Below are 12,835 nucleotides of genomic sequence, written 5' to 3' on the forward strand. Positions count from 1 at the left end.
GTCATTGGCCATAAAAAAATGCAAAAATGGCCCAAAAAGACAGAGAGGCTTTGAGCAATGGCCCATTTTTGTGTGGAAATAATGCATTATTCATTATCATTGGCCAATTGTATTATTTGAAATCACCAATTTTATATCACATGAATGGGTCACTGAACCAATATAAGAAAATTCAAGAGTTATCTTTGAATACATGTATATAAAATGTCTCACATACCTCTATCTAACTATAATGTTAGTAACCAACATAAATTAATGAATCCTCTATTAAGATATTTTATGTAATGTTACAGGACTTAAAAACATAATCTCATGTTTACTACTCATTAATGGGTGGGAGGAGAAATGTTTGTAACAAGACTATTGTAATCAAAAGGGTACATGAACTTGAAGGATCTTCACCAGGATTTTAATATTAATCCCTTTACATAAACACTACACATTCTACTAGGATCATTACATATAATCTGGTGTTAAATGACGTCTAAAAACTTTCTTTTACACTTTTACATCCTTACTATTTTTTGTCTGTTTCATCTTAAAAAATAATTAGTATTTATATACTTGGACTGGGGTCCCAGTATCTTGTTTTATATTTCTAGGAAATGATTGTTTTAAAAACTGCATAGACAGGAAACAAGAATTCAAATAACAGTCTTAATAAATATCAGACAGGAGTTGATACATACATTTGTTTGTACCTAAAAAAATCTACTAAATTCACTTATTTCATATTCAGAAATAGTTATTGTGTTTTTTTCAATTGCTTGCTGCACTTTTGAGACAAAAATTATATAGATTGTGCATGAAACAGATACCTTACAAGAGTTATCTTTCTTGATTTGGTTAATTAAAGTCGGAGATGAATGTATGTTTTTCCTTAAATATAGATTTGTATGCAGAAAGTTATTACAGGCAGTTAAATAAAAAACATGCTGTATGTAGATTGAAAATGCATTGTTTACTCTATGGATTTTTTTTTGCACTATCATTGGCAGTGTTTGAATTTAATATTAAGTACTTACGTATATCCCCTTTTTCCACCCCAAAAAACTTTAACTTGATAACATTTCTGCATTAGTAAATATTGAGGGAAATAATTTTTTAGAACTCATCTTATTATTCAAAAATTAACTTACTATTCAAAATACAACTGCATACTGTTAGTTCATTTGTTCTTGCAAAAAATATGAGTTTTAATGGTAAAATGAAACTGGTCTAAACAACACCCTGAATAATGTGAGAATATGTCTGAACCATATCCTGAAAAATCCAAGAACATATCTTAACCATACCTGAAAAATTCAAGAACATGTCTTAACCATAACCTGAAAAATCCAAGAACATGTCTTAACCATAACCTTAAGAATCCAAGAACATGTCTAACCATACCCACAATAATCCGAGAACATGTCTTAGCCATACCCTGAATAATCTTAGAACATGTCTTCACCATACCCTGAATTATATGAGAATGTCTTAACTACACTCTGAATAATCCGAGAGCACGTCTAAACCGTACCCTGAATAATCCGACAACATGTTTAAACCATAACCTGAAAAATATGACAACATGTCTTAACTATAACCTGAATAATCTGAGAACATGTCTTAACTATAACCTGAATAATCTGAGAACATGTCTTAACTATAACCTGAATAATCTGAGAACATGTCTAAAACAGACACTTTTCAAAGTCACTTCATATCACTTTAAATAAATCTTGAACATAAATAAACCAAATCAATTTTTTAAGTCCAAAAGAGGTTCAGTTTAAACTGTTTCCCTGTGGTAAGGAAATTTACTTTTCATGTTTTTTAAGCTGTTTTTGTTTAACTCTGATCAACATGGAATCAAAATAAGGGTGAACCTGTGAATAGATTATTATCTTATTAATATGCAGGATTTTTTAGGCTTCTTATCAAGAAAGGATATTTGAATTGACCATAAGCCATACCCATAAAGAATTAAGAAACAGTCTTTATAAATATCTGACAGGAGGAGATACATTCCGAAAACCCACAAATTCATTTCTTATTCAGAAACAGTTTTGGACCATAAAACCAGTCTTGTATACTTAGTTTTTTTTTTAATTTAATTGATTTAGGGGGGAATTAAATGATTTTACAGATCTGTATAGGACTAAAGTTAAGTAAAAATATGGCATATGTAGATTGAAAAAGCACCCTTTGTTTGGTGGGTTTTGTTACTGCACCTTATATCCCTTGTACAACTGTCAGTGTCTGAATTTTATATGGATGATTTGATTGGTGTTTTAAGTGAGGACTTTATGACTTGTATATTTACTATGGTAATATTTAAATAATTTTGTTAACAGAAACTACATTTATAGAAAGAAATTTCAAACAAATCTAGAAACCCTGTGATATAGCTAACAAAAATACTTCCCAATTCACTTGAACTTTAAACTTGTAAAACAAATAAAGATGAATTATATCTTCTATCAGGCATCAGACAACAATCATCTTCTTCATTACACGTCTACATGTGATGGCCTAATTATTCCTATAAAGTTTCATCAAAATCAAAGAGAATTTCTGCTTATTTAATGCAAACACATCAAAACATTCTAGTTAAATTATCTTCCCTTTCAAATATCTTATAAAAACAATATTGCGTGGTCAAAGGAGCATTTAATATTACAAGAAACATGTATGTGGAGAGACAAACAGAGATAGAGTATTTCTAATATACTTAACTCCAAAATCTATGTTTGCAGGGTGTACAGTAATATTTAACCACATGCAGTATAATACTGTCCATGTGTAACTTTAAAAATTAGTCAAAAATGTTTATAAAAAACATCATCATCATGTTATTGGTATCAACTTGCATTGTTTCTTATCTTATGCATGGTATCAAAGAACAAATTAATTTGTTAAAATCAGTTTTTTATATACCATATAAGTGGAAAACACACTAAGTTTCAAGTATGTAGCAAAAAGCAGTAGACGTAATTCAGTATTTTGTATCATTATCATTAATTTGGGACTACAATGATCTAGCTTAAAAAAAATCAATAGTTTTCAAAGCCTCCATGCTGTTGATCTTCACCTTATTATGCAAAGTACAAAATAGCAAGTCATAGCTACAGATTAGAATCATTATCCTGGAGTTTCATGATGAAGTAAATTCATTCAGATATATCAACTAGCTTTTGGGTTTCTTCCTATGAAACTTTTAAATCCCTTCCCCAAAGGTACTAGCCTAAAGCTAGTGGGCAAGTGTCAGATTCATACCATATTACTAGCAAGTAATTACCATGTAACACTAGGACCTAATATAGAGAGAGAAATGAGTAAAAACTTCTCCTTGTAAGCGCTCACTTCAGCCATTTGTCTTTGACAGGGAGAAATTTTTGTGAAAGATTATATAGACAAAAATGCCAACAATTCTATTTTCACACAGAATTTACTAAATTTCTCTTTGTCATTGATGTCTAGATTAGGCCATGCAACACCATTATGTTTCTGTCATTACCTCCTTCATCGATATCCAGGACTTTATCAATCTGCTTCTGGGCATTCTTCAAAGCCTTAGTTGCCTGGGAGGCAATGTTCGTGAACCCTCCAGTTCCCCACCAGCTCATGATTGCATCTGAAGTTAAAATACAATGTTCTTTTTGTATTTCAAAAAATAATTTCGAATTTCTAATTAAAGTCCCTGATAAAGACCATTATAGTTTCCATTGTATTGAAGTCCATAGGTGACCTCTGAATTTCATACCGCAGAGTAGATCTCCATTTTAATCATGTACAAATCTTAGGACAATGTTTTAAGTCAACATTAGGGAATGTGACTAGTGAAATTTTGGAAATTTGGAGCATTCATTTTTTTTGTTTTTTTCTTTGAGAGTGGGGTCTGATTCTGCCCCAAAATATGATTTTGAAAATCACTATCAATAATAGTTTCATAACATGTAATTAAATATTAATCAAATATTCATATCATGATTAAAACAAAAATATTTCACAAGACACAGCTTGATACAACCATAGAGGTCAAACCTTGAACAGTTAGGGCCTGAATGGACAAACAATTGAAGCTTGATACAGCTCTCAGTCTTTGGATATTTTTATACTATATCCAATGTGTCACTAATTTTTTAGCAAAAGACGTAAAAATTTGTAGTATTTCTGAAACAGGATGCTAAAACTATGCATAAAAATTTGAAAGGCCAAACAAACTGTAACTGGATGTTCCTATTAAAAAAAATGCCCAACAATTGGGCCACTTGTGCTCGACTTTACTCAAGAATGAGACTAATACAACTAAAGCAATGTCAATTCTTTTTGATTTCCTTGGTTTTTTGATAGGCTCTAAAGGGCCTGAATTGCTCACCTGGAGATTTGAAATCGTTAAGTTGTATTATTTGAAACAAAAACTTTATCAATTAGATAATATACATACTTACATCATTCATCACTGAGCCATTTGTATTACACAAAAGTAAGATCAATGCTACAGTCTTCACAATTAACTTTCCAGTTCACAGGCCCCAAATACATTTTCAGTAATTTTTATATAGTGACTGTTGGCCTATAGTAGTTAATTTTACAGGCCCACTTCCATTTTGACAAGCCTTGGGCTTCAGACTACTGCTTAACTGTGAAGACTGTTGCTAAAGAGCATTAAGGTTAACATTATAGAGGTTCAAAACATTAATACTTGATGTTTCAGGGGAGTGGATCTTAAAAATTGACACATCAAAAAATCATTCTGAAATGGACAATAATTCCAACAAAAGTCAACAGATTTTCAAAAAAATATCTCCATTGTTGGCTTGTTGATTGGTTTTAATTGGTCCAAAAGTTTCTTAGGAGAAGATCTTTAGAGATAATTTCAAGAAAATAGTAAAAAATGTTTTTAAAAAAATGCAATTTCAGGGGCAATAACTCCATATATTGCCATTAATTTTTTCTAAAATTCTAACTGATTGAAGATCATGTCCTTTTTATGAAATAACGTCTTTAAGCTACATGAAACTACCATACTTTAACAGTTAATAACAGATAAATGCCAAAAAATAGTCAAAAATGGCATAAAAGGGAGGGATAACTTTCATATAGGTAATAAAATTTACTTGAAATTTGCCAGGAAGATAGATCTCATCGACCTGCAGTGCTAAGGAAGTCTTAGTTTTCTTCTATTTGTTACAGTTCTTGAAATAAAGGCAAAAAACTGGTGACAGACCCCTATTGTCTATTTTCAGTAACAGCTGACATGTTTGCTGACAAATCAAAAATCCCCAGTATATTTCTCAGCAGGATATCCTAAGGAACATTCCTATCAACTTTGGTTCAAATTGGTCTAGTAGTGTCAGAGGAGAAGATTTGTGAAAAATTGTTAAAGACGAGTTGAACGACAGACGAAGAAACAGACACCAAGTGATGGCAATAGCCTACCTGGCTAGGTGAGCTAAAAGATTCAGTCTGGTAATAGTTTACCTGACCAGACATCTGGTGATGGGGGCTTGTATACAATGAGCCAGACACTCTCTCCTCTTTAGCAAGTGAAGCTCGAATACTCTCAGGATTTTAGCGATCGGTGAAGCCCATAAGTAATTGAACATCATTAAAGTCATTTGGTTAACCCTTGTTTTCAAAAGCTAAGGAGTTGTCCATTGTGCATTCACCAGATAATTAATTCATTCATTAGAGAGGGTTTAGATGGGATTAAGACAAGACTGTAACTGTTTTCTTACAAAAAAAGAATATCAGTTTATAATAGTCAGGCTGCAGAATATTGCTGTTTGACATTTAAAACAATCTAAATATCAATCAAAGCGGTGATGGTCGCAATGTATGTCTGTTGTGAAAGAGGAGAGAGAGGGTGTGTCTGGCAATCTTAGATTCTTACTGTACACAAGCACCTGTGGTCTGGTTAAAGAAAAAGTACTTGGGAACCACTGCTAACTGGGGATATAAAATTATGTTTCTTCAGAAGTGTTTCAGGTTTCACATGTCTAATATCAACACTTCATGTCAATTACGTCTTGAAGTTAACTCAGTTGTCAATAACGCCGAGGTCCATATGCCTAATTGGGATCCCACTGCTATTCACAACCCTCCCTCAGAGTCAGAGTCAAGAGTTAGCTGCGAAACGTAGCTCTAACTATTTTTTTGTATTTTCTTAACGTTAGATAGCAAAATAAAAAAAATATCAAGAGCTACGATTTCGCAGCTAAGTCAAGAGTCAGACCCTCATTTGTTCTACATTAAATACTAACAAGAATAAAGATCTAGCTACTAAAATTTCCACTGTAATTTTGAGCAATCAAGTATTGTTTGGCATCGACGAAAGAGTTGTCATCTTCGTGTTTTCTAAACATATAAACAACCAACTTTTCTTAATGTTGCTGACGTTCGTGAAGGTGTAGACTAATATCAGGAGAGATGCAGTAACTTCCGGTTAAGAAAAATCGGAAAGTATTTCACTGGCTATTGTTACGTATAAAAGTAACAAATAAAAGTTCCTCGAAATATCACACGGGACTGCGATTCCACTCACTAATTTAAGATTTTTTAACTTCCTTATTGCAAGAGATGGGTTATTTGTATATGTTTATTCTATTAAACAATTTTTTTATATGTTCTTTTGAATATTTCAGGCGGCCGTAAGCTTTAAAAGCCCATTAGAGGTTATTTTTGTGATGTAAGATGTACCGAATTGAAATTAAGCTTTCTTCTTCTTGTTTCAGTTTTTTAGCCTTCCTTCGCTGGCAAAGTTCATATGTTGAACGTCTAATATGAATTTACAAAATGACGATGTTGGTAAATGTAAACAAGTTGATATTGGAAACCAAACGTGTATATTTCAAAACTTCGTTTGTTTGTTGGGGTTTAACGTCCGAGCAGCAATATTTCAGGTATTCAGACGATGAACATGAAATTGATGATAAAATGAACATGAAATGATGACTGGAAAAAGGGGTGGGACACAAGGAGAATGGGGTGGACAAATTTTAATTGCCACTGGAAATAGGGAGAAGTGGGTAGGGTCGGGCAATTTAACCTCCTGTGGCGGAGCCCTATAGTTCCTACTCCGGGAGAATACCACAGTAGGGTTTTTTAACGTGCGAGGAACGTGGCATCTTTCCCAACACGGTGCACCACTATGGTTTGCGGTCAGGTTTTCCGTATTATAGCCTGACAACCCCAGCATATATCACACCAAGGGTACCCCATTCCACCACCTGGGGCACACAACCCAATTGCTCTGTGGGCAGAGCGCCCTAGCCCCCGGCTAAGGTTCTGAGCACTGTTTAGTCGCCTTTTACGACAAGCTTAGCGCTGCTGCAGGCCTATTCTTTTAACACCCGGACCTGCACGGGGCTATTTCAAAACTAATTACATTTGATAACTATTTGGTGTATGCTATGGATAGAAGATAGAAGTAAGGGCTTGTTCTGTGACTAGCGCCTTGAATTGTATTGGCTGAAGTGTATTGCATAGGTAGTTTCTTCCATTGTGTAATTTTGTGGGAAAAGAACGAATATTTGTAGCAGTCTTTTAGGTCTGAATGTGCTTAAAACGGTATTGGTAACAGTGTCTTGTTCTACTGTCTGACGGAATGAGTAAATTTGATGTTTGTACTGCTACAATCAATATTATGAATAATTTTATAAAAGAAGACCCATTTATAACGTCTGAATTGTAAAGGATACCAATTTTCACAAGCATCAGGGTTTTTTTTATTTAAAGTTCTATATTGATTATGATGTCATCTGCGAATAATCTCAGTAAATTGCATGTATTCAGATAAGTCATTGAGAAATAATAGGGACCAAGTACAGTGCCTTGAGGGCCTCCTGATGTTACTGGTATATTACTTGATGTCCCCCCTAAGGACTACATTTTGTGATCTGTTGTGTAAGAAAACTACGCAGACTTTTTGTATAGCGCTAGAACTCTAACAAATAGGCTTCTGGGACAGGTTTATGTTGCTGCAAGATTGAAGTCATCACTACAGAAGTTTTATGGTCGTCATCATGAACTCATGGATCGTTATGGTGTAAGCTATTATAGCATGTTATTACAAGTAACGTCATAAAACACCTTGAAGATAACAACATTTTCTATGACTTTCAACATGGTTTCAGAGCATCCCGTTCACGTGAAACAAAACTTATTTCATTTATTCAAGACCTGTCAAAAGCCAAACAGATATTATCATAATGGATTTCGCCAGGGCGTTCAACAAAGCCTCACACCGACATCTCCTATATAAAACCAGTCACTACGGAAGGGTAAGTGTCCTCTACTTTTCTAGAAACACCCGCCGAGTTGTTCATAAAAAGTCAAGTCCGGGGTAGACAAACGAGGAAAGGAAAACTATGACGTCATGGGTCGATCAGTATTATGAAGTGTATAAGGAATATTTAAATTTCATGGAATTTTTTGTGTTCAGCGATTTTAAAGTGCTCCAATTTTGTTTGTTTATGTTTTGTTTTGTTTTGTTTTTGTTTTGTTTTTGTTTTTTGTTTTTTGTTTTTTGTTTTTTGTTTTTTGTTTTTTGTTTTTGTTTGTTTTGTGATTACTGTTAGAATCTGTCTTATTATTACATGAATCTGTACTATCTATAGGCAGCGAACTGGGACAGATCAACTTATGTGAGAAAGAACAAAAGTCAAATTTAAAATCGATTAAAAAATATTTTTTTAATATTAGAAATTGATTTTGTAATATTAGAAAATGGATTTGTTGTATTCAATTACAATTTTTTAATATTAGAAAATCATTTTGTATTATTTAAAAAAATGTGACTGACTTTGCAATATTGCAAAATGATTTTTTAATATTAGAAATTCATTTTCTTATATTACAAATCCATTTTCTAATATTACAAATTAAATTTACTAAATGTGTGATAATTTATTATATTACTAAATCAGGAATTTATAAAATTTAAAAAATAATGAATTTTTAATATTACAAAATGAATTTCTAATATAAAAAAATATATTCTGATATTTAAAAAATGATTTTGTATAATTAAAAAACTATTTTCTAATATTACAAAATATTGATTTTTGTCCACTTTGGCTTGCCATAGACGTGGCAAAAATTGTGGATCAGGAGTTTATGACAATGTGGGAGTATCTTCATTGGGATTGGTCAAAATGATGACGCGAGGAATCTGTCGATTGAAAATTGCCCCCGGAATTGTATTTGAGATATTATTTTTAACTGTGTAATTAACGTTAATCAATTTTTTAAAAATCGCGCTCACTATAGTTTTCAGACATGCGCGGTAAAGAGGCAAACTAAAGGTCAGTGTCACTCAGGTGTGAAATAATATGACTAAAGACGAAAGGTGGTTGAAACAATTACTGTTTTATTTATAAAATGTTATGGATTATCGCAACTTCTATTGGAAGAACACGGATATTATTAAGTTTAAGGGAAATCATTGAAAATTACATTTTTATATGTTGAAATGTTTTTAGTTTACTAGATTGTTTTTTTTCTGACTGAGATGTGACATTTTCAAGCGTGTTAAAAAAACCATCAACATGGGAAAAGATCAAGATATTTTACAAGCAGTGAAAGACAGAGATGTCAGTTTATTGCAGAAACTAGTGTCAAAAGCAGGGAAACATGGGAAAAGCAGTAAGTAGAGTTCAAATAGATATTTAAGTTTTTAAAGTCTTTTTATTTGCCGAAGATAAAAGTAAATTGTCTCCCTTGTTATACAGGTAAAATAGTGACAGTTTGCATGTAATATAGTGTTTGTGATTACATCACCATTGTATAATCCACTCACATGTAGATTTTCTGTTTTATTAAACCACATAACATTCATCATAGACTATGTTTTTTTTATTAATGATACATGTACATTTTATTTTTGGTGTTTTGAACAGTTGATATTGTAATCAACTTTTTTTTGTGTTCATTTTGACTGTATTAATCCACTGTTGTCTGTATGTACCGGTATATCTTCACACATAACAATTCCTTGTTAGAGACTAGCAATAATATTATCTGGATAGGGTCAATTTTTTATTGGTAGGTAGAGTAAGGGGAAACAAACTTAATTTTAATTTTGGCCTTATTTCAAATAGCTTCATGTATGTACATTTAAATCAGATTTATCTTGTCACTGTATTTGATTTACAATTGCATGCACACCATTTCTGACAAATACATATACTTTTCTAATGATTTTGTCGTTTTCTAGCTAAAATGAGATTTTGAGCAGACATACATATACATGTATTGTACATTTATTATGTTAAAAATTGATAATGTCTCTCAAATGAAACTTACAGAAGGTGCTACTTGTAATGTTCATGCAAGAAGTAAAATTAAAGTTTTCAGCTATTTTAAAAAAAAAATCTTTGAGTATCAATAACTGTTCCAAAATTGCGCTATATCCTCTAGGAATTTGATATAAAATTAGTTAAGTCATTCTCCCTAAAAATGAAATGAAGTGCAGCCTATCTGGTATGACTGGTTCCATGACAGGTCCAAAAGTACTATACTATAGTCAAATGTTTTAAAGTGGTTACTAGGTCTGTACTGCTGATGTGTCTGAATGGTTACATGTGGTTTTTCAATGTTGTGTATTAACCAACCCTTTTCTGTCTATTATATGATGTACAAGATCCATGTTGTTCATGTACATGTGTGCATTCATTTTACATGTTAAAAATGTACAGGTACATGTAAGAATAATGCATTTTAACCCACTATTTCCAAAAGTCAGGACCATTGTTATTATTCCCAACTTTCCGTTTCCTTCTTTTGACTGTTCCTTTTGACAATTGTCGTGAGTTGCTGCATATTACATGTAGTTTGGTGATTTTAGTTGCTACCATTTATTTCATAAAACAAAGTCATAAAAGGTTTTTTTCCCTTGCTTTAAAACATGAGGGATTATTCATAATTGTAACTCTTTGAAATTTAGAATGCCAAGTATCTGTAACAAATTACTGCAATGTAGGTGATTATTTTCTAGTATTTCTTATTACTTTTTACCTATCTTCAACATGAGAAAAAAGTTCCTACCAACTGTGTTCATCATGTTAATCCATTCAGGTCCTGTACTAGAGAAGAACCACTTCATGTTTTAAGTCTAGTACCAGTATTTAATTGTATTCAAATACTCATGCATTTGTACTGTTAAGGTGCAGATTTTAGGAAAAGTGTGTCGGGCTTAGGCCCCTCTAAAATTGGGAAAATATTGTCTTCCCATGATTTGCTCAGTCTTTAATTCCATTTAGGCCCCAACCTAAAATTCTAGATCCACCCTTTTGTTTAGTATTTGTACATACATTGTACATGTAATGTACATTTTGTAGTTTAGATTACTCAGTCTGCTGTCTGACACAGCTTAAATATTAAATGTGAGAGGTACATGTACAATGTACATTGTAACTTTAAATTTACATTGTTATCGGACCTGTGATAGTACAACTTATTGAGACTAGCCATTTATGGGAACCTTAATTATTTATCTTATGCATTCATTAACTGTGTAAATGAAACAGTCTTGTATAAACTTTAGTTCTGTCCAGTTTTTCATGTCTTGTTTAGATAGGAATGACTTGGTTTATGGTCACTGGATTTATCATCAAACAAGGTAGGACAGTGCCAACATCTTTCATGACTTCAGTTTTTTAAGAAAAGAAACTTAGTAATTACATGTACATGTATGTAGTAAGAATGGGCAAAATTTCTCTATAGGATTTATATCTACAATTTGTACATAAATGTTTAGCACAAATAATTGAAATATAAAGAATAATTGTGTGAAAAAACCCACATTGAGAAAAAATAGCCTCTGGTTTTAAACACTTTTTTCTTTATGAAGCCTTATGCCAAGTTATGGTTCATGTAAATATGTATCAAAAAGAATGAAGATTGTTCATGTACGAAAAATATACATGTACAGTACCCTACAAGCAGTACATTACTTCGGTGAGCATGAAATTTAATTGGTATCTTTTGGTTTTTTTTCCATTTAAGTCTTATTACAAAACAGCAATTTATTCAGTGTACATTTTTGTAATTCTCAGAGATCCAACTTGGGAGCTTTAGTGCCAAATGCTTGTGACCTTGGGTTTTAGAGCTAGCTTGGATTTTGCATGATCTAATGTATTGAACAACTGAGGCTTGATATTCTATTGTTTTGTAAAGTACACATACAGAACGTGTAGAATAGAGCATTTTTATTCCCAAATCACAAGTTCATAAAGGGTAGCTGCAGTATGTAAATAACCAAACAATGGCGATACAAATGTTCATGTACTAATTTTAGCAACAAAAGCAGCATAAAACATGTATGAAACTATTACTTCAAAGCATGCTTATGCTTAAGTTGCATTATATAAATTATGACATGAACTTTTTAGCTCACCTGGCCCTAGTTCATGTGAGCTACATTTGTATTGCCATCACTTGGCATCCGTCGTTAACATTAACCATTTTTCAGACATCTCCTTTGAAACTAATGAATGGATCTGGATGAAACTTACCATGATTATTCCTGAGGATATTCTGCACAAAATGACCATTTCGATTTTTGATCCATGAGAAAACATGGCTGCCTTTACTAAAATGGAACATAGGGGGTCACACAAAAGTTTTTTTTTACATATACACGTATCTCTAAAACCATTAGGTTAGCCAAATTCAGACAGGGTTAAAGTGTTCAACATGATGAGATCGATCTGTGGTCAAATTTTTGTGTAAATCTGTTGACCCATTTTGGTGGTGTTGTCCTTTTTGGATGTTTTTTATTTTGGTTTTTGATGTTATTACTTTCAAAAATCTTCTCCTCAGAAACTACTGTACAGAATTCTGTGAA

At 32.3% G+C, this 12,835-nt stretch overlaps 2 protein-coding genes across 5 annotated transcripts in view; one reads left to right on the plus strand and one right to left on the minus strand.

Annotated features, from left to right (window-relative positions):
• LOC148619206 (uncharacterized) overlaps positions 1-6,439 on the minus strand; it is a 29,839-nt gene extending 23,400 nt beyond the window's left edge. For 2 of the 4 annotated variants that reach the window (XM_088578872.1, XM_088578870.1), the window contains exons 1-2: positions 6,367-6,439; positions 3,503-3,619 (exon numbers count right to left, since the gene is read on the minus strand). In XM_088578872.1, the coding sequence (XP_088434998.1) occupies positions 3,503-3,611 (109 nt within the window). In that variant the 5' untranslated portion in view covers positions 3,612-3,619; positions 6,367-6,439. Of the gene's footprint in view, positions 1-3,502; positions 3,620-6,251 lie in introns of all 4 variants that reach the window. The other 2 variants (XM_088578871.1, XM_088578869.1) reach the window with 1 other exon arrangement.
• A 2,864-nt stretch (positions 6,440-9,303) lies between these two features.
• LOC148619207 (uncharacterized) overlaps positions 9,304-12,835 on the plus strand; it is a 61,691-nt gene continuing 58,159 nt past the window's right edge. Inside the window, exon 1 of the mRNA XM_088578873.1 lies at positions 9,304-9,633. Coding sequence (XP_088434999.1) covers positions 9,537-9,633 — 97 coding nt within the window. The 5' untranslated portion in view covers positions 9,304-9,536. The remainder of the gene's footprint in view (positions 9,634-12,835) is intronic.

Source organism: Perna viridis, chromosome 4, assembly GCF_037379345.1.
Source record: "Perna viridis isolate PV_CMFRI_1.1 ecotype Kerala chromosome 4, ASM3737934v1, whole genome shotgun sequence".
Lineage (NCBI taxonomy): Eukaryota > Metazoa > Mollusca > Bivalvia > Mytilida > Mytilidae > Perna > Perna viridis.